General features: G+C 41.3%; 1 protein-coding gene across 3 annotated transcripts in view; it reads right to left on the minus strand.

The window, feature by feature from the left end:
• The window catches only part of LOC116845871 (laminin subunit alpha-1), a 169,298-nt gene that overhangs the window by 89,666 nt on the left and 56,495 nt on the right, over positions 1–23,137 (minus strand). For 2 of the 3 annotated variants that reach the window (XM_032819059.1, XM_032819058.1), the window contains exons 6-14: positions 18,316–18,552; positions 16,027–16,188; positions 15,375–15,671; positions 14,741–14,995; positions 14,370–14,617; positions 13,893–14,127; positions 13,094–13,320; positions 12,630–12,817; positions 12,216–12,497 (exon numbers count right to left, since the gene is read on the minus strand). In XM_032819059.1, coding sequence (XP_032674950.1) covers positions 12,216–12,497; positions 12,630–12,817; positions 13,094–13,320; positions 13,893–14,127; positions 14,370–14,617; positions 14,741–14,995; positions 15,375–15,671; positions 16,027–16,188; positions 18,316–18,552 — 2,131 coding nt within the window. Of the gene's footprint in view, positions 1–12,215; positions 12,498–12,629; positions 12,818–13,093; positions 13,321–13,892; positions 14,128–14,369; positions 14,618–14,740; positions 14,996–15,374; positions 15,672–16,026; positions 16,189–18,315; positions 18,553–18,807; positions 19,027–19,203; positions 19,721–23,137 lie in introns of those variants that run through there. The other variant, XM_032819060.1, reaches the window with a different exon arrangement.

Here is a 23,137-nt window from a genome sequence, read left to right on the forward strand (position 1 = left end):
CCCCCCCCCCACGATATTCGTGCACCGAGAAAAAACACTTGAAAATTTATTCGTGGAATATAAAGTTTATTCACAAAAATAAACTTTATAATCCTACGAATAAAATGTTCAAGTATTCTTTTTCTCAGTGCGTTTAAATATTGGGCTCTGGCTGTTCTTCTATTCGAGCTAAAGAATAATTCTTGCACGACGCAACGACGTACCCGCTATTTAATCCGTCATGGCGGAATAAATTTCATCGTTAACTCATCAGCGTTTCATAATGGATCCGAATGCAAATGCGAGCCGGAGAGAATGAAGCCCGGATGAAGTTGAATCGCGAACCGATGACCATTTACGAAAAGATCAATGACAGCGAATTTGCATGATAAGCGGTTCAGTTATCGCGATGCACACGAACGAGGGCTGTATGCAAAAGGCGGCGTGCGCGCGCGTGTGTTTGCGGATGTTGAGAAATATGCGCTCCGCATAGCGTTCCCGCGACGAAGGCCTCAATCGAAGTCGCGAATGAAAAGCACCGGTTGCCGAGCGGATAGACCCTAGACGAGGGCCCGCAGAGTATACGTTGTCCCGATCGAGATAGAAGAGATATATGGACCTGCCGAGCGAAGCTCGTGATCTTAGCCCTTGGCACAATCGCAATTGCCTGGCTATCGTCGAGTGCAATCGGGCTCGGCATCCTCGATTCGCGCGCGCGCGCGCTCTCCGCAACGCATTCCCGTCGTTCCCCCTCAAATTTCGCCCGGGTTCCCTTCACGGCGAGAAAGATCAAGGCTCTTCCGCTTGCGATAATCTTCTTGTCTTGGCGAAGTGATTGTCACGTGCAACTAATTGATCAATCGATATTATTTTATCCTAAGGAGTGTGTGTGTGTGTGTGTGTGTGTGTGTGTGTGTGTGTGTGTGTGTGTGTGTGTGACCGGATTCTCCATCCTCACAAATCTGGAACACTTTATAAATGTGTGAAACGAGAAAGGAAGAAAGATTACTGAAAATTACTTAATATATATATATATATATATATATATATATATATATATATATATATAAATGAAACAATATTTTGTTTATAGATGTACGAGAAATAATTTAATAACAATAAAGATTATATATAGCAAAAATAGAAATTATTGTTAAGATTACACTGTTATCGTTTTTACTTAAAATTGAGAAGAAAAATAAAGCTGCTGTATTTACTAGAGCTATGAATTTTTTTCAGATTTTTTCATTTTTCGTCAGGAGGATTTCAAGAATCCTCTAGATCGAGGTAAACCGAAACAATTTGATTGAATTCGGGATAAATCGGCGACCCGGATAGCCTTAAAAAAAGTAGAGATATAGGATGGAAAATCGAGATCTCTGGTTACATTGTTCGGTGAATTCTCGTTGTTGTTGATCGGAATAACGAGCAATTTCCCGAGAAATGAAGTCGAACGTGCTATGGTGGAATTATTCGTGGCAATTAGATAACTTACTAGCTTTGCGTGGACGCGACAAGGAAACGAGAAAGAAAACGTAACTGAAGACTTAAATCACTCGAGGTCGCGACGTCTATAAATGCTCGCTCGCGTGTTATTTATACGTTTAATCAGCGCAATATTGAAAATCTCCATCGCGAAGTCGTGATAGCGCGCGAAGCAAGGCATCCGAATGTCTCGACTCGATCTCTTTAATTGCTCCCTGTTATTTATAAAATTAATTAAGGAACAAGTGACCGCCCGCCGACGCGCATGAAATTTCGTGCCTGCGCGCGAATGAGTAAGCAAGCAAGCAAGCAAGCTAGCTAGCACGTGGTTTCCTCCTTCTGATATTTCATTGCCGCCGACTGTCTTTCCAGCGGCGCGCGGGAGCCTCTCGGAGGTTTCATGAATGAAATCTCGAGATCGTCCGACGTGCAGCGATACATTAACGTTACCGGCCCAAGTCGAGTTCTTTACCAGGAATTCTGAACATGTTGCAGCCAGGTGTTGAGATACTGCCTCTCTAACGGGTGGACAAAATACATTCAAGTCAGGCTTTGCCTGTCACATCGTTTCGCGCGCGCATTTACCGGCGGCTCAATGTAAGTAAAAATCGTGTTGCCTTAGTAGTTCGCGAAATGCTTGCAAAATATTTTTTTTATTTTCAAAAATCGATTTCAAGAGATGTCCTTTTTGAGGAAAATTTTACTGAAAATTTGCGATATATTTATCATGAACTATTGATTTTCAATGAAATCTTCCTGAGAAAAGGATGTTTTGAGATGCAATCTGAAATGATGAATGCATTCTTTCGCTTGCTTACTACATTTATTGTAACCTTTAACAATTATAAACGCGGCAATCAATAATATTTCGTAAGCTTCCTCTTGATATTGTTAGATATGTCATTTGTAATGCGGAAAGAGACTCGCATTGCGAAAGAAAGTTCAACTATAACAGAAAAGATATAACCCTTTCGCTGTCAAATGGATAAATATTTTCTCCATCATCAATAATAATTTTATTCAATTGAATAGTTTTTTGGAACATTCAGAACATATCAGCTATCACTCTATTTATTACTGTTGGAACAAATATATCTTCTTTAAAAACCTAGTGAGATATCAGTATCCTGGTCCTATCCTTTTGGTGACAAGCATAAAACTTAATTTTTTTTGCTAAAAGTACATTATATTATTAGAGTATTTAATGAAATAAAGATAATAAAAATTGTACTTTTAAAAAACAAAACTGGTTGCGAGAGGGTTAAGATCCATTTCGGGCTTGTTGATCGTGGTCGGATTTAATATTCTTTTAATGCCTTCCCCTTTTAATCCCTCCTCGGCGAACTTGTTTCTTTCGGCCTGTCACGATTACAAATCGCGGCGGGAACGCTTGGCGACATTCGCGAGTTCGTTCGGCGAGAACGGGGAAAAACCGCGAGTGAAATGGCCGCTTAAACAGCCGATCGTTTATGGCGCTAATTAGAGACACTTTAATCCGGCGATACGGGTGCGGCGAGCGCTCGGCTTACACCGACCGATAATTAAAATCGACGAGGCCACGCGGCAGGAGCAAATGGTCACCCGTTAGAGGCGCGGCCCACGCGCGCTGGACGAGACGTGCAGACTCGTTGTACGGTCAGGTGGGTATATGTATAAGGAGTTAAGGACTAGCCAGACGAGAGAGAGATGGAATAAGGAGCCGGCGAGGAGGAAGAAGGAGCAGCCGGCTGCGGGAGTATCTGATGGGCCGATTGCATCATTAGCGAGCGTACGTGCTCGCCGGAGAACCCGCCGGGGAAAAGCTAGCTTGGCAGCCGGAGCCGATCGATGAGCACCAATTAAATCTGATAGCAGTCGGCTTTTCGACATTCGGCGCAAATGACGTGCGCGGCTGAAGGTTCGCGAGGCTCGTGTGTGTCCTTGTGGCTCGAAATAATTTCAACCGTCTCCTTTCTGGGAAGATTCTTGCGAGTGGGTGATTGAGGAAGTAGAGGAAAAAATCTACGAAGAAAGTCTACACGGAGAAAAATTATTTGCTAGCCCAGCAAATTTTCTGCTGGTCTAGCAAAATCTTTTCGTTATTATATGGACAGCAAAAAGATTTGCTAAAAGTAAATCTCTGTTTGCTAAGACTAATCACTATTTGCTGGATATAATTTGCTGAATCTACAAATTATTTTGTTATAAGAACCATGATGGATTTATATAAGCATTTGCAGTTTTGCTCCAATAGCAATTAAATTTGCTAAGAATACATTATTTTGCATCAATAGCAAATTAATGTGATTTTTAGGACAAATACACTCAACAAATTTTTTCTATCCTGGCAACAAAACTACTTTTACTCTGATAACGAATAATTTGTAAAATTAGTTATAATACGTCAACTAAATTTTTTTGATGTCACTACGAATATGTAGTAGCAATGACGATTTTGCTAAAAGAGCAAAATTATTTTTCTCCGTATACACTAACAGAAGAAATTTCTAGGAAATATGAGCAAATACTTATTCGATGGGCACTAATAACGTATTTACTTAAATCTAAATCTCGAATAAACAAGCACTTTTAATAAAAACTGAGGTTTCATGGTTGCGCGCCGAAACGTCCACTTTTGAGTAGAATTTTACTGAAAATTTGTAGTTTAATTACATATACTAGGGATTTTCAGTAAAATTCTCCTCAAAAAGGACGCTTGCATTTGAAAAATTTGTATCCGTATAAGTAAATATGTTATTAACAGCCAGCAAATGTTTTTTATTTCTTAGATATTTTTTCTCTCAGTGTATGATGCTGGGACGACATTTCGTGGTTTCATCGAGTTTCTGCGCGTTCATGAGGCGAGGAGAAACCGCGAAGAGGAGCAGGAGAAAGGAGGAAGGAAGGAAGGAAGCTAAGGGTGGCGAGAAGGTCCGCGAAAAGTCTCCGTTCATGTCACCGTGGCGGGCCTCCGTGTGCGAAAGGGCCCGTTTATCGGGTCTAAGGATCAGCCGCACTTCGTACGTGTATACGCAGCGATTTAAAAAGCAAACGACACTTTATCGCGCCCTGCGATCGATAAGGTGTTCCGACCTGGAAGCCAGGTTCGTGATCTTCACGGCTCGACGCGTAAGAAATGGAGCGCTGCCGCTCGACGATATTAAGCGTCACTCATACTGAATGGGCCGAGCTATCAAGAGGTAGCCCAAGTGGCGCGTCGCGGCGATGTAACATCTCTATGTTATCCCGGCTGTCCGGACGACGCTGATAAATGACCTATCTGCGAGGGATGATTGAACGGATTTAGACGACAGCTGCTAACTAGCTCAGCTCGCGATTTCGCAATATCGTTCGGTGATATTGATTACGGTATCACCTTGCGCGATTCCATCATTATTTCGTCTCTTGTAGATCTTATTCATTTCTGCTATATTGAGAGAACAAACATCTAAGAAACAGTAAGTACTTATTCGGGGGGAGAATAACATATTTACTTACACTAATATAAAAAAATTGTTTTCAAGTAAGAAAATATACATTTTAAATTCTTGAAATGCCTTAAAAGTTTAGCTTCTGATCAAAGCAGAAAGATTTAAATAAAGGAATTCAGATTTAGATAAATATGTTATCAGTAGTTTGACAAATAAATATGTTTTCTCTTCGTGTGAAATAAGAGGAGAGACAGAGGAGGAATTTTGTTCTACGAAATGCATAAATAATTAGATATTATTAGACCAAAAATAACAGAGAAAAAAAATATTTTCGAGAAATGTGACCTTAAGATGTTGACATATCTCGTACTTGTCAAACTTGTCGAGGCATCTATTAAAATTGGGACAGAAGAATTTGAGCTGCGAATATGAGTCAGAAAATATATGCTTTCAAATAACTGTTCTCATTTTTTCGGTGAATTTAATCGAGATGGAAGATTGTGGGACAACCTGTACACACGAGCACGTGCAAGTCGATTGAAGTCCCCTCTTCATATCGAAAACGAATTCGTGGAATGCGCTGCGAAATGGGACCTGCATTTTTCCGAGCTCAGCGAAACTACAGAACACAATATCAAACATAAATTTCTGCGATATTTCCCGAGATCGTCCGCGTCGCGTCATTTTGTGCCGACCCGCGCTCCAACTTCGTCTCGAATCGACAAATCTCGATCTTTTTAAACAGAAAGAGCAGAATCTTTTGTCATAAGATTCTCAGGAAAGGATTTTTAAGAAGAAGTCCCGCCTACGCGAGAATTCGAAGGAGTTTCTCCGTTGATTGAACAAAATATTCGGAAAGATTTTGAAGAAAAAGCTATTCAAAGCCTTTCAAGATATGTATATTTCAAAGTTTTAAAAATTTTCATTCTTTTTTTAATAATTCTTTTTCTCCGAATTAATTTTTTTAGTTCTGCATCCTCTCATTTTTCGAGACACACATCGGTCGACTGGAAAAGCGATTGGTGCTGGATTCGGGAGGGCTTTCGAAGAGATTCTAGGTAATCGCGCTCACGTCGTCCTTCCCGAGGCGCAGGAACCTTTAACGAGCCGCCCGATTCCTCAAGTTCGCCGGCTCCGACTGTAAAACCGCGCTCTTTATTTCCAGCGCTATCCGCGAACGTGCATCTACATCTGCTTATGCAGATCTGCGGCTGCGATACCCGCGCGCGCAACACGTGGGCGGACTGCAGAGTCTCGCCCTGGGAGATCGACTTATCCGGATGGAAACCCGAGAACCGCCGAGCGATCTGTACGTAGGCTGCACGAGGTGCTTCTCGGCAGCCGGGAAAAATGCCGAACGGCAGCCTCCGGGAAACGCGGCGGCGATAATTATCGCCAAATGGCGCGACTTTGTCGCACCTAGTGCTCGCTCTCCGTCGTTTATGACTTTTTATTGAACGGCACGTAACGATTTGAGGAAAATGAAAAAGCGCGAACACTTGCATCGCGTTGCACAGCGTGCACGCAAAATAATTAACCCTCTCAGTGGTGATTTACAATGACTGCGCGATTCTTCCCATGCCAGTTTTTCTTAATAAACGGGTCTGAATTTTGTTTCTCTCTATTGTTGCTTTCTTTGAAAAATTTTGAAAAATAGAATATGATTTTTATTTGTGTTTACTATGAATTAAAGAAAAATACTATAGTTCAAGTAAATCGAAAGGCATTTCATATTTTGCCACGAATTTTCTCCGGATATACCACAAAGGGGGTTAATGCGAAAGAACTTGAAATTTCCCGGAGAATAGAAGGAGATATTGCATGGAATAGCTGAAAGAGCGATATCATCTTCTAAAACAGAGATAAAAAATAATCACATCCGCGGATTCATTAAAAGAGAGCTACGCGAACTTTAAGAGCCACGCGCGATCGACACATTCGTGACTTCTAAAAAAAAAATTTGCGACACAAGTGCATCCACTGATAGTTATCATCACATTATGACCGTTGACTTCCGTTCTACCTATCATTATTCACGCGTAATGCGTATACATTAACTGCCGGCGATGCAGGCGCGTTACATCGCTATTGTTGCGCGCCGTTGGGCAGGTCGAGGCGCAACCGAGCTCTCGTGAGCAGGTACATTGCAGGTAGTGAGGGGAGGAGGGAAGATACTTCGGCGTTTTATGAGGCGGAGCTCGGTAATGACCGAAACACGCGGATCCTATTGTCGAACACGGCCCGCGCGCAACAATGCACGAGGAAAACGGCCGCGTACCATTGCGAGAAGCGAGACGTTTCACGGAACATGAAGCACCCTGAAAATGGACCGTAACTCGTGAGGTAACGAAAGAGGAGCGATCCTTGACCGGAAGTCAGATCTCTCGCGTCGTTGCGCTTTATCCTCCACGATATTACACAGAAAAAATGCGCGACATTTTGAACCGCGATCAATCAAAATTAGGGGCGCGACGAATACACACATTGAGAGAAAAAAAAATATCTAAGAAATAAAAAATTATTACTCGGTGAGTACTGATATAAAACGTTATTTTTACTTACACTAATATAAAATATTTCTCAAATAAGAAAGTACACGTTTTCTCAAAACCTCAATTTTTCATGAAAACAATTATTTATTCTACTTAATTAAAAGAATTATCAATGAAATATAATAAAATATAGTAATACTGTTTAAAGGATTTAGATTGATATTAGTATCCACTGGAAACAAATTTTTTTTATTTCTAGAAGTTTTTCTCGCAGTAGTGGCCTGATTAAAAAGGGAGAAGTTAAAGAAGCACGCTTGGAAGTATCCAAGCGAAACTCCGCGCAAAAATGACGATGACTCGCCTACGTGGCATCCTCGATCTTTCTCCTTTTGCTGACCTTCTCGCTCACTCAGATAAAGACAGCAGTTCGTTTTGGCACGTGTCCCGATTAAGATCGCGCCGCTAATTGCGTCCCGGCCGCATCAGCAGCCTGCGTGGCAGCGGTTATTTCGGCGCGTTCGAATGATGTGTGCGTCGCGGCTCTATTTATGCGAATTACGCGCTGTTACGCGGCTTTAGAAGCTTTAGAAGCTTTCGAGACCGCCGATGAGGCGTGCGCTCCGGGTGAAAAATTGTAATTTCAAATTGATTTCTCCGAGAGACAAGAGGAGAGAGAGGGAGAGAGAGGGGGAGAGAAGAGAGGAGAGAGAGAGAGAGAGAGAGAGAGAGAGAGAGAGAAAATTGCCCTTGGGTCCCATACATTATTCATCAAGACATATTTTGACGAACAAGTTTTCACGTAGAACGAAGCTCATCCGCGCGACATCATGGTTTACAAAAATTCTCCTGATCTATAAAGCGTATTATCTTTTTCTGGGTTCATGTCGACACAGCATGCACCGTGCCGTGAGTCCAAATGAATCGAGCAATACGCGGGTGAGAAGCCGCTTCGGTGACGCGATTTCCAGTTCCAGGCGATGGAAAATACGATCTTATTAAGGTGCTCTTCATCGTGGAGTATCGTGCGTCTTTGGTCTTTAAGTACGTAGTACCAGCAACGTTAATTATGTCGTTTTAGTTAGAATAACGTCGTCATCGCCTTTGGTCTTTGCGATCAAAGGCAAAGGAACAGGAAAGAGCAAATATATGCGTTGCTTAATATTCGCGCGTCTGTTCAATCCTACGCGCGCGCGCGCCGAGTTTGATTGCGTAAGCTAGATTAATGTATCCCTAATAACGCCGGCAGTTATTAACAATTCGCGGCGTCCAGCGGATAAGTATTTTTTATTTCTTAGATATTTTTACTCTTATAGAGTGTATGATATTGAAGTGTGAAACTGGCAACGAAAACAAGGTCGAAAAGCCTGGCGCTGCAAGATCGCGAACAATAAAATATAAAAGATGAGATACTGAAGTGTGGAACTGGCGATGGAAATAAGCTCGAAACGTGCCTGGCGCTGCAAAATCGCAAAGATGCAAAGTGATATGCGCGATGAGCGATAACCGTGTCTAAAAATACGTGCGTTTCTTCGATATATACACACACATACACACACAATGCGTAATTTATTCCGGGTCGCGAGCAATGCGACATCCGCTCTCTTTTCTCGCTCGACAATACGACTGAGATGATTTTGCAGAATCGTTCACGTGACCGATACCGCTCTCCGCTCGGGAGTCGAGAGAGAGAGAGAGAGAGAAAAAGAGAGAGAGAGAGAGAGACAGACCTTCGGCTACAAGACGCAGGCGACTGTGGAACGATTTGAAATTTACAATTCGCGACTCCGACCGACCGTTCGCCTACGCTGTTCACGCATGAGCAATCCGTTCGCGTAACTAAGGATAAGAGAGCGGTAAAAATCGCGTCGCTAGAGGATATATTCAACGTACACGCCGCGAGATTCCGCGGATTATTGGCAGAAAGTTCCAATTAGTAGCGGCATTAATAACGCAGCGAGAAAATAGAGAAGTGCCGCCAAGCGCATTTCGTTGTTTTCTCCTTCTCTCTTTTCCTCTTTCTCTCCCTCTCCCTCTCCGGTGCGTCCTTCGCGATCGCGAAATCGCGCGGCGTGGTAAACGGCCGGCGGTTTCCGCGACCGATAGTAATATCTGACAGGTGCATCAACGCGTCGTTTCGCCGCCGGTTACGGCGGTCCGCGGTTAAACGAAGCGTATCATTCGCGGACGGAGGAAAGAAGTAGGTGGCATTCCGGCACACACCACAGGAAGTTAATTAACATCTTGGACGGGCTCCCGAGAAAGAGAGAGACAGAGGGAGATGAAGCGAGTCTCTCCGCGGTAGAACGACGAGCTAGTAGATCTAAATAAACCAGAAACTCGCCGTATCTCGCGCGTGTCTGCCCACGTATGCCTAAGAAGAGGCCGGAGCGCTTGTGACGTACGCTCATTGCTTACGAATAGTCGATTCTCCAGTCAATTACTGACAAAGTTCATCACATCCCTTTCTGTCGAAGTTTTCTCTCCTTGCGGGAGAAAGAGGAGGAACAATGTTTGAGGCTTTTAATCTTCGCGCTGGGAAACTGCGTTTCCCGTTCTTTAACGTCGCCTGGTATTTTCGTGTACAACGGCTGTGTAATTAACGAGATAGGAGAAAAATTGCGCGTCGTAGATTACTGCTGGTAAGTAGAGGAAGAAATTACGGACACGCGGACCGGTCATTTCAGCGCAAAGCCGACGATGCAGCGCTCTCCTACACGCGAGCGATCGCTCAATCCATTTGTCCTAACGGGATTTCGCGCGGTCCTAGATTACGCGACCGGTAGGAAGCTCGGTTATCAACGCGATGACGAGAGCGAACTCGTCCCGCATCTCACGGGTTCGCCGATCCTAGCCGGCCGGTGTTGTGAATGATCGCGATTTATGAGATTCTTCGCGGTGGTAGCGGCGAGATCCGAGAGCCGGGGTCTCCGATCTCGAGAAAGAGAGACAGAGAGAGAGAGAGAGAAAACGGAATTCGGCCGGTCGACTTGCGATCGTTAAAGGTACCGCCACAACGAGTGGCGTGCATCCGGATCTGACGCGCAGTCCTTTACGCGATCGTGCTTCATCGTCCCGTCTCGTTCCGTCCGGAGATAGAATTTAATTTGCGACATCGGCATCGAAGTTTTCTCAGCGCGTAGTCACGAGCCTCCCCTTTACCCGCTGCCCGCTTGTAAACATCTTCATAAACGCCTTAATGCGTTATCCGGACTATTACGCCGGCCACGCTTGAGTTATCTCGCGCGATGAGCTTTGCTTTTGGTGTTCGTCGTCGCTGCTTTACCGCTGTTGAATCTGATTTACATGGCGCGGTTGCTTTCTGCCCGCACCTTTGCGGCCCGCAGGTTCAACTTGTCCGACACTTCTTTTAATCGCCCCCTATCTGTCTCAGTCGTGCATACTCAATGCTCGCGACTTCGTGATCCTGATCATTCGTGCGCGAATCCCGCTCGAGTTGCCGATGATAAATTTGTCGAATCAACGACGCGACAGCAATTACAATAGATTCTTCGCTCCTTTCTTTCTTTTTTGGATATGTAATACATCTAATTAGTCATAAATATAAAAAAAATTGTAACTGTAATATACACACAAATAATTTAAATAAATTAAAATAAATATTTGGCGAAACGGTCCTTGAAATTTCGCTCTGATAATGATAATGTTAATTTTATAAAAATTTCCTGCCTCTGAGTTGTTTTGGCAGTTTACATAGTTCCCTGCATGCGAGATGGCCGGACGCTAATCGCCGCGGCGTTCGACGATTCGCGCGAAACAATGCGAGCTCGTAAACGCGACCGTAAATTAAAATTAGCTTAAGCGAATTGCGCGCAAGCGGCGGTGGTGCCGGTTCCGCCGTGACTGAAGGATGCTTCAGCCTCGTAAATCTCAGACAGCGTCCTGAACTCATAGCTCCTGTCTAGCCGGATAAGTGCAGCGTGCACTCAAGAGAACCGAGATAAATGCCGCGAGTTTGCGTTGGAGTGAAACGAAGTGCCGCGCATTACTCTTCGCCTGAAATGGGCGACGGACGGCTGGCATCCGATTTTTTGGTTGCTTTCTTTGTTCAATCATTCTCTCTCTCTCTCTTCTTCGATATTTTTTAATTTAATATCATTAAATTTGATTGCTACAATTGATTTTCTGTAAATAATATTCTTTTAGATCACCTTGAAGCCTATCGTGTTCGAAAATATCCATTTTTTACAATTTTAATGATTTATTTAATTATATATATATATATATGGAATTTATTATTAATCAGTTAATAAATTGTTTTAGTTAAAATAAATTAAAATTATAAAATAAAAAAATAAAATAAAATTTCAATTATATATAATTGATATAATACACATAATTTAGATCAAAAAGATATCTCCTATTACCTATAAATTCTTGTTTGGTCATTAGAGACACGTCGTTTAGCCGAGACTCGAACCCTAGCTGTTATTTCGAAGTGTAGTTTCACAATCTCCGCTATGAGCCGCCACCTTATCGAAAAACTAAGATCGCAATACGATTCGAGCCAAACTTTTTATCTTTGAGTTTCTCAAAAAATTCTTGTTAACTAGTTGAAACTTAGCAGTATGCTGGAGAATTATTTTCTTTTCAGATAGTAAGTACGACTCAACAATGCGTCAGACGATCTTTTTGTTTTCTTGGTGTTTTCAAAGTCAAAAGATCTTTTGATATTCAGATGATACGGCTCAGCAGCACGTCAGGCGAAATTGGCATTGTCGCCTTGAATTGCAGCGAAAATGCCGAATCAAATAACAACTTAACAAACAACTTAAAAAACAACTTAAAAATACTGAAATGTATATATACTGTGTGTAGCGGTGGAACTTACTCTTACAGCCGTCCGATGCCAAGTCGTAATGGTCCACGTCGCAGTGGTTGCACCGGGAGCCGATCACGCCTGGTGCGCACCTGCATACACCGCTCACGGGATCGCAGAGTCCACCAGGGGCACCCACGTCGCAATCGCACTCCTGGCAACCTGCGGTCACGTTCCCGTAGCCCTCGATGCACGAGGAACAGTCGCGACCGGTGAACAGAGACTTACAAGGACACTGACCGGTCGTCCTATCACATTGAATGGAATTGCTGCCGTAAATTGAACAATTGCACGCTGAAACATATAAATAGTTACTCCGCTTTTAACATGTCCTCATTGGCGCGAATTTAAGAAGACATCGATTCTCCTCCCGCGTTCTGAAGAATCAATCTCTGACCGGAGTTACTTTCAATTGTTAGCACTTACGTATGCAATTCAATTCCAAGGGATCCCCGTAGTGAGCTTCTTTGCATCGGTCGCATTTCCAGCCTTCAGTGTTGCCGCGGCATTCCAAGCAGCGACCTGTCTCTTGATCGCAAGCGCCGCCATTGCAGGGACACCGCTGACAAGTGCCACCGGGAGTCAAAGGATTACCATAAAATCCTACGTCACAACTTTTAACCAAGATCAAAATTAAAGCTCTCCAGTCGAATAGTAAAATCTTAGCGATGATTATTGATTGAAAATAATACTTTTAACATATTGTATTAATTTTGCAACATGAATTTTCAGTTTGTGAGACTATAAGGTCCTCAAAAGATTTAATAAGATTTTACACAACAGTTGCCATTTATATTTACTATAATTGATTATTGTAATTTAATCGATTCCGAAACTTTATGCGTAAAAAATCATTTACTCGGCAATGTACAAATCGTTCATTTCTTTACCTTTCGCAATGATCCCCGGTATATCCTTCGGGACACTGCGTGCACACGTATCCACTATTAATATCAGTGGGATCATCAAGTTGACAACTCGGACTAAAATTGTTGGTCTCGATGGACAATGGACACGCGCATTTCTTGCAGTCTTCGTTAGTGCCCATTAACGCGTTACCGTAATATCCTATAGCGCAACGGTCACATTTGGGGCCCACCGTATGATGCAAACACGTCTATAAATCAAGCAAATAATACACCGCTTATTGATTTATATCCGCAAAGATGATTTCTTTACATTATTTAAAAGTACAAAACTAATTTTTTTAAAGCGTTTATATATTGTAAACGCAACCAAAACTAAAATTTTGTGTGTGTGTGTGTGTGTGCATAAGATGATCTCAAAACCGTTGAATTTATATAATAAATTTACATTAAATAGAAGATAGAAATTATTGCATCAACCATCTTTTGTGTCTGTTTGTAAGAGGTAGCGTAACCGGCAGTTCCTAAGCAGTACTTTATCGATGTCGGGAGCAGAGCTGTACGCTGTACGCTGTAGTCGGTAAAATCGTTCGTGATTATTGTAAATCCCGTGATCCACGGTCGCGGAATCGACACGAGCTCGGTTACTTCAGGTATTCTACTCTACCGGCTAAGGATCCGTCGTAGCGCGGCGTTCGGATCGAAGGTTCGCGTCCGCGTTAAAGCCCGATGCACACTGGCGTAATTCGTTCTCATATACGTTTCCTACGCTAGATATACTTTCGCTAATTTTGTACTCTGAAATAAATAAATAAAAATTTACCCCGCACTCGCCCATTAAGAGATCGCAGGATTCCACGTGACCGTTGCAGTCACATTTTACACATAAATGATTATCTTGGAAAGGAGTACTGTTGGTGGCGACTTTTGCGTATCCCCAAGCACATCTCTCGCAGGACAACCCCTCGTATCCCTTGGGACATTCGCACATTTCGACTAGATTATTGGTCTCGCCGTCTGACGAAAATTCGCTCGTTGTCAATATGGCAGATTGAAGACTAGAAAAGAAAAAGGAAACATTTTTTTTACATTGTCCTGAGTTTTCAATTCTAGGAAAAATCTTATCATTTGTCTATATTATTAAACTATATTATAGATAGCATATGGAGAAAATAAATTGAAAAATACTTAAAGGAAAATAACTTTTAATAAATACAATTGATGAATTTTATAATCAAGAATGAACAATTTATTCAACGATCTTAAATTCGAATTGAAAAGATCGATAATTTGCACGTACCTTCCTTCAATTTGTTCCGAATGATATTGTGCCCTAATCATCAGGTACTTCAGATCAGCGAGAACACGCATCATCTGAATCTTCGTCACAGGATCGCCGCGAAACTCGGTTCTTCTTGATCTCGTCGGGATGTCTCGAATCTCGTCCCGAACGTGGTACCAGTTATGTTCTCGCAGAGGCACCGAGATCTTCGCTTTATCGCCGCTATATTGTTCCTCGCCATACGCGATGCGCAATCCGTTGTTACCCTGCGTAAAAAAAGCGACAAATAACACGTTATTATGTATCAATTTTCTTCTCGCGTTTTTTTCTTTTTTGTAAGATACGCCAAGCAGACGATTGATACACCAGCAGACAGGGGAAATACTTACAACCAGGATGACATTGGGTCCGATGGTTGGTTTACCACTGCTGTCGCCTCGTATGACGACCCACGTAACGGAGTATGTGAGATTGCTGCCGTATGAGGACAGGCGATTCCCCGTGTAGATCTGCGGCGCCAGCCAGAAAGGGCTGCTGACCTCGTAGGCCGTGACAGTTAACCATCCGTCGTCCGTCTTCAAGGTGGGAACGACTGCTCGGGACGCGTTCATGTCGGTTACCAACCAGTTCTCCAGCGTGGAAATCTGGAAAAAAGAGGCAAATTGCGCGGCTCGCCAGTCGTTACATCGATGGGAAAGCGTTTCTATTTTATTCTGCGCGAACGAGGAGACTATAGAACGTTTCGTGATGTCGAATCTTCACAGATATTTTATAATGCAATCAATATTATCTTCAATTTACATAATATAATTATGTGTGAAGGCGTGATACAGTAATTTATTGTGATACATTAACGATAATTTATGATATAATCTGATTATATGCTATAATAATATGTTATGACGGTACGTGATATAATTCCAAAATAAATAACTAATTAACTAAAAATAAAATACATAATGATACGATAATATTTTATGAAAATTGCAGAGAAGAAAAACAGAAAAAGAAAATAAGCCTTACCATACTGTACGACAAACTGGCGGCGGTGCAGCGATCAGTCGCGCCGAAACAATAGCAGGGCGAGCACCCATCAAGATTATTTTTGCTGAGCGCAAAGTAGCCGGGCTTGCAGCGGTCGCAGAATTCCCCGGCGACGTGTGCCTTGCAGAGACATTCGCCCTCGCAATCGTCGGACGGCAAGATCCCACGGGAGTCGCAAGGACAGGGCGTGCAATTGGGAAATTGCTGATAGCCCGCCGCACATTGATCGCACATGTAACCCGAATAGCCTGGCTTGCACTCGCAGGCACCTGCTACCTGGAGCACGACGGTGTTTATATATTGATTAGTATCCTATCGTGAGAACGTCGTCGCTGTCGATTGCTGGGATAATCGGTGTAGAGTAATCGACGCGTATAAATCTTGCGCAAGCAATTGTCGGTTAATAATTCTTCGAGATTCAGTGAAAGCAACCGCGGGACGATCCTCAGATCATCGTGGGATGAGAGAGAAAGAGAGAGAACAAGCGAGCGACGACGCGACTCGAAGCTTACCGGGAAGGAACGTCGCAGAAGCGAGTTCTCGCGTGAGCGCTTCGACTTTCGTCCAAGTTCCTACGGCAAACATTTCGTGTCTGCTGTTCGATTACATTTCGCGCACAGGAAGCTCTTACCTTGCCCATGTGAGTATACGAGTCGTCGGGAGTGCAGTAACCGGTGCTGCCATGCACGTTACAGTTGCAGCGCATGCACGGTTCCGATGCATCAGATGTGACACCATTCGGTCTGTAGTAGCCGATCTCGCATCTTTCGCAGTTGATTCCGGTCGTGTACTCCTGCGAAAGATTTTGCGCATTCCTAATCTGGTATTATATATTGCGGATTCCTAATCTAAATATAATTCTTTGAAACGTAACCTCAAATTGTACCTCCGATCGCGTTAGAAAAGTTTCATCTGTCTCATTTTTCTCATCTTACGACGAGATTTCACATGTGCTACTGATGTATTTTAGAAAATGAAATGTGCTATTAGAACACGCATTGCTATGTTTCTAACAAAATCTGCTATATAAATGAGAAAGATACATCTACTGTGCTTCTAATGAAATTTATTTGTTCTTCAGCAAAAGAGAGAGAGAGATTTTACTGACATACTACACTCTCACTTCTGGACTACTAATTCTAATTCTCGGCCAATAAATTAGGCGATTCTAATACTATTTGAGTGATTAGGTAAAGGCTCTTGCGATATACAATCAGAAAGAACAAAAAATAAGGCAAATAAGAGCCAAACGCCGATCGTTAAAGCGGAATTAACAATTTAATAAATACTAATGATGGATGATGGATTCATGGATTGATGATTCATGGATTCCGGTGGTGGTATCATTTATATTAAAATACAAACAATTCAAACGTTTCGGTATATCTTTTGGATCCTCTTCAGTAATAAATATAAGTATAAAAAGCGCAATTTAAATTAACATCGCCATATGTCGCATTAAAATAATTCATGAATCACACATCGACAAATTATGCAGAACGAATCTAATAATAAATCTAATGAGTTAACTGTTTAAAACTTTATTACCTAGTTTTTACTACTTGAGTAAGTCAATGGAAACAAGTGTAAAAGACGCCGACTCGTAACAAGCACTACTTGTAGAATGTAGAAAAATAAGTAGATTACTCCATAATAATATACTTAGGACTATTTCGGCACTTTCGATACTTATTTCCATATGATATTTACTTTTGACAGACAAAAGATGCACAAAACGCGGAGCAATGTTGATCGACGTGTTAATGACGGCTGCTTGACGCAAAGAGTACTAAACTTGGCGTGCAATTGTCGTTCTCGCGCTCCCATAACGGCGCCCTCTGTATACTCAGCTTCCCGAATCGATTCATCCGATAGATCGCGACACGATCGATCGATCTATCGAATGTATTGATTTGCGGATTAAGTGTGCAAATGAGAGTCGCATGTAGAAGCATGAGAATAATAGCGATAGTTATTAGGAACTTTTGAACAGTCAAATTCGTTTCTAGTTACGCGTTTTTCATGACTATTAATTAATCCGAAAAACACGTTCCCACTTTTTGGATTAATCAATAATTATGAGAAATGCATAAAATACGAATATTCTATATGAGTTCTTTACAAGGAGTTAGATACAAATGTGCGACTAACCAAAAGTTCCCAGTAATTATAAATCTTTTAATAGTAAAATACTTGAGTTTGCAAATAAACGCGAAACGGAGAAGAATCGTGATTGACTATCGATTGATATTCGCCACGTGTAAATCAATTATCCTCTTCGAAATAGCGAGAATACGTGTTAAGGTAAAAGCACCAATTTTTGAATACGCACACTGTGAGAAAAAAAATATTTAAAAAATAAAAAATATTTATTCGGTGGATACTAATAATATATTTACTTAAATTTTCTTATTTAAATAAAATAAATAATTACTGTCATGAAAAATGCTTAGATTTGAAGAAAATGTACATTTTTTTATGTGAAAAATATTTTATATTTGTATAAGTAAATATATTATCGGTACCTATCGAATAGATATACTCTCTATTTTTTAGATATTTTTCTTCCAATGTACTTAATCTTGAACATTCTTATTGTTTTAAACCTTTTCATTCTACCGATGACGAGAATTCTCACCATTTAAATGGCATCATTTAAATGCAGATATTTAAACTTTTAATATAAAATATATGTTGAAGTATTGTTGTATGAGTATTGTTAAATTATTGAACAGAATCTTGACATATATTCGTGATATATGTACGTATATTTTATATACAAAATTGAAATGATATTCATATTTGGATATCAAAGACAATAAGAATGTCCAGGATCAGACACGTGTCCGTGCATTGGTACTTTCACCTTAAATATGTCTGCTCGTAACAATTCCTTGCTCATTCTTGCTCATAATCTCACCGAGCAATTGACGCACACGCCGCCGCCTCGGTACTGCCCGTGAATATCCATAGACATATTCCTCCTGGCCACTTCCTGGTCGTATCTGCAGGATGTTGCATGACCGTTGCAGTTGCATTTCTCGCAGTGGAAACCCTTATCGACGGTGCCGGGCCTCCACGGGATCTGATTGTACATGGGGCAGCATTTTTCGCATCTTTCGCCGCACGTATGGCGCTCGCACTCACATTTCTGATGCTGTGGGATAACATGAAATGCGCTTATCAGATTCTCGCCGAGGCGAAGTAGCCGCGCTCTCGAACGTACGTGCGTATCGATGCACCTAGTGCGAATGCACGCGATCTATCACAGACGGACGGAATGACGTGAAGAAAAAGAGGCGTGCGTTCGCGCGTCGGACGCACCGCAATATTTCTCAGTGCATTAGCTCGTTTGCGAGCAGAAGGATCCGTGAATGACACTCGTCTGTCGCGAAGCAGGGTCAGAGCTTACCTCGAATTTCCCGATTTCGTCGGCTCTCCACGTTTCACGAATAATAATCAACTTAAATCGTTGCATGATAATTATCGACCATTAAATAAATAGATTTTATAAATAAATCTAACAAAAATATTTCCATTATTATCACTCCGATTATCATTATTATTATTACATATCTTATTATTGGACTCATCGCTAATTTTGTATTTATACTGAAATTTTGTATTTATACTGAAAGAGAAATGTTGTAATAGTTAACAAATGCATTTGATAGAACGTTTCAGTATATCTGATATAATCAGTAAAACAAACTTTTCGTTTGATTGAACTAATTCGGTGACATGTAAATTGGTAATGGTTATCAAGTTTTAGCATCAAACCTTGCTACGATTATTTGTTAATACTTACCAGATTATTTAATTTTAATCACCTATACGTTCACAATTGCAACTATTTCACCAAAGCATCTGATAACTATTGTCCAGGTTATTATCAAATATTCTTTTCAATATGCTATCAATGTACGTGACTTTTCAAGTGTATATTATTCAGATAAGCGATGGAGCTGAAAAACGCTTAAAAAAACGAACACAAAACGTGGAAAAAAGCGTGGTCAGTAAGTCTTTTGATATTTAATATGTCAATTTCAATGTCTGTTAACTGAATTCCGGTAAAATTGATAAAAGCGCACCACTTTTTACGATAAAATGAACAGAAATAAAAGAAAAATTCAGATGATAAATAAAATAATCGCGGTTAGACGCAAACGTGCGAGACGTTTTGTGTTCGTGTAAGTACAAAAGTCGTTCAACTGAACACTGAGAGGATTTCTAGAAGACGCGAGATTCGATGTTGTGCTCGAAGGTCACATGTTCCAAAGTCGAGCACGAATGAAACAGCAGGATTATCATCGTTATCATAACAGACGCGACGAAACTGTGTTGTTAACATCGTCGTTAACGACAATTTCATCGTCTGTCGCGTGTATTGATTGTCGTGTGAGAGCCTGGCGCGCGCATGGCGAGTTGCCAAAATTCAAAATAGAAGAAGCATCAAAACACCGTCGCCACTTCGGGCTTACGCCGATGTTCGAGTTCTTGCTGTTTCACACGCGTAGAGCGAGATTATCTAATATTACCAGTCCCTCGCGATCGGCGAGTGAGAGATGAATAATCGAAAGATAGTCGAATAAAACGCACGTCGAATGAATCGCCGATTGTGCACGAATAAATCGGTACATTCGGTAATATTACGTCCGTCCGGATGTTGCTGCATCGCGACGGGGTCGTAAAGACGGTGCTTCATAGTTCGCGTTGCCCTGTTCCGATACGTGTAAACGATACGCGTGTAACTCTCGCGGATAACTATATCGCCGTGCATAAAGCGGAGTTTCTCAATGCTCGCGGGCGCAGTACGTTCGTTTTACGAGTGCGTCCGCCATTCGACCATTCCTTCTCCAGGAGGATCCGGCAATTGTGGCTGTAACATCGCGGAATTGCCGTTTGCAAACAGTAAACTACCCGATCGCGCGACCAAAGTATGAGCCATGAACGTAATAAACAGTTTTAAGCGCGCGAACGTTAATCCGTAAATTTGCTTCACGAATAGCAATTTTTGCTTCCTTCTCTCGTAAAGTATCGCGCGGGTAAATATGCGGTACATTGAAATTAACGTGGACAAATGTGGAAACATTCAAAATTAGGCAAGTAAGAGTCAATAATAAAGTTGTATCTTGGAGCTAATAATAATACCTAATGGTCATGTAAATACACACAATACCAATAAAATTCTCTGTGCGTACATGAAAGCAGTTGTTTAATTCATTTAAACAAGTGAATTTTGACTTAAGGGCACAGGAAGCACGATTTTCAGATTGCCTGAAAATCGTGCTTGTTCTTTCACAATTTTTACGACAAACTGAATGAATATGCGAAAGTGTTATTTTACGCGTATTTATACAACATATAAAGAGAAGAAAAATTTTGATGATCAAATACTCAATATAAGTGTATAGTACATGCAGTTAAAATATATTTCGTTTTTTTTTCAAGGTCGTCATTTTGCAGTAATATCTTGACTCTCGATGGTCAATTAAGCTGAATTTCAGATAAAAAATTTCCGTAAGCTTGTCGTTATCGTGTGAACTACTAACAAACTTGTGAAAATATTTAATTTTGAAATATTAATTTTTTTACTATAAAATAACTGAAAATTTAATAATATTCCATTGAAATATTTGCAATTTTGTTAATTTTTACTCAATTTCTATTATAGTGGTTCACACGATAACGACAAACTTACGAAAAGAGGACGGCCAAGATGTGCCTATATTCCCGGTAGTCCAATATGGGGTCGATATATATATATATCAAATTAGAGATCTCAATGAGCTGAAGACGACGTACTATGTCTCATTTTGGTAGAGTACACGGGGACGAGAACTTCTCTTTTTCCAACACTTGAAATCGCCGCAAAAATTGATTTCATTATCTGTCCAGACAACTTGATTCAATCTGATACTTCAATAAGTAACTTTGATTTGTTTTTGTGTCTAATTACTCCATTTTACGTTTTGAAGTACGAAGAATCGAATAGAAATATTTTCTGAGCTTAAAGTCCACCGGAAGTACCAAAGTTCCAATTGGAGCACCTGGACTTCCGGTTATTTTTGCGCATAAAAATGTCACTATATTCCTACATGATAATAAACATCATAAGCTTTCCAACAAACCCTATTTTACATCATAACTCACTATTTTCACATTTTTATCGCATCAAAAACTTTTAAAAACTCGCTTCCTTCCGGGCCCGATTTATTGGGCCCCATGCATCTTATCAAAATGAGACATAGTTCGTCGTCTTCACCTCATCGAGATCTTTAATTTGATATATATATATATATCGATCCCATATTGGACTGCCGGGAATATAGGCACAGCGCTCATCTATTTGGCCGCCCTCTTTTCTGCCTAAAATTCAGCTTAATTGAACCACCAAGAGTCAAGATATTACTACAAAATAACGACCTTGAAAAGAAAAATAAAATATATTTTAACTGCATGTACCATACACTTATATTGAATATTTGATCATGAAAATTATATTTTTCTTCTCTTTATATGTTGTATAAATATATGTCAAAATAACACTGTCGCATATTTATTCAGTTTGTCATAAAAAACTGTGAAAAACAAGCACGATTTTCAGGCTATCTGACCGTCCAGTCTTCTTAAGTAGATATGTCTTAACACTCACTGAAGAAAGATTTTTTATTTTTCCGATATTTCTTCTCTTGCACATTATACAGTTAACGTTATCGGCGGCCACCGTGATCGGTATCGCGTTTATTCCGCTGTCGAAATCATGCCGACTGACCCTGCAATTATCCGGTTGAATCGGTCCGAGGGAATCGAACGACGAGCGCGCATTGGCCGGGCATAAATCGCGGTGGAATTAATGAACGTCGATTTCATCGCATCGTCTGCCGTCTGCGAGATCAAAACAGGAACGCCGGAAAGATGCGGAAGAGCGAAGAGGTCAAACACCACGACGCGTGTGGTCTTATCGTGAATGACGCGAAGGGGGCACACCCCGTCGTCAATCGCGATATGTCGGCGTTAACGTGCTCGGTATTATTTACTGCTGGTGATAATGACCATCCCCTGTGCTCGCGCAGGGCCGTGATCGGTAATCAGGCCCGCTTTCTGCAATTATTCCGGGCCTCATGCCGACGTTTAACGAGGCCGAATTGTATTTCATCCTGGGCCATAATGCTCCGGGACCGTTACTCTCGAATCCGGAGATGACCCGGCTGAAAAATGAAAAGCCCGGCTCTTTCACACGCTGTGCCTCGGGACAGCGACAACGGTCTGCTGCTCTTTGATACGCGAGGTCGATATTTCCCGCCGTCGAGAAGAGAAAAACGCACCGATGGTTCCACGGGTCGCATAAATTTGACTGAAAACGAGATCCATGGAAATCGAGTGTTTCAATATTAATAAATTAGGCACGTGCTTTTTTATACGTCCGCTCGAGATCGTGAGCTCTACAACCCGATTAAATCTTGGGTCAAGATCGCTTCTCTCTGATTCGTATATTTGAATGTGCTTAAGGAAGTGGAAGTCGTTAATAAGAGAAGGGTACTGACGTTGCAGCAAAGCAAAGCATTCCAAGGGTAATACACAGGGTTCCTCCGCAGGAAAACTAGTAAATGTTATCGTGGATGAAAGTTTCAACGAAGCTATGAGATAAACCGCAGAAAGACTAAATTTTCGATAAATCTCAGGACAAAATTTAACATATCTAAATGTTCAAAATGTTTTCTAACGTAATACAAAAAATG

This window comes from Odontomachus brunneus, unplaced genomic scaffold, assembly GCF_010583005.1.
Source record: "Odontomachus brunneus isolate Ranch 3 - 2012 unplaced genomic scaffold, Obru_v1 Obru_scaffold_058, whole genome shotgun sequence".
Lineage (NCBI taxonomy): Eukaryota > Metazoa > Arthropoda > Insecta > Hymenoptera > Formicidae > Odontomachus > Odontomachus brunneus.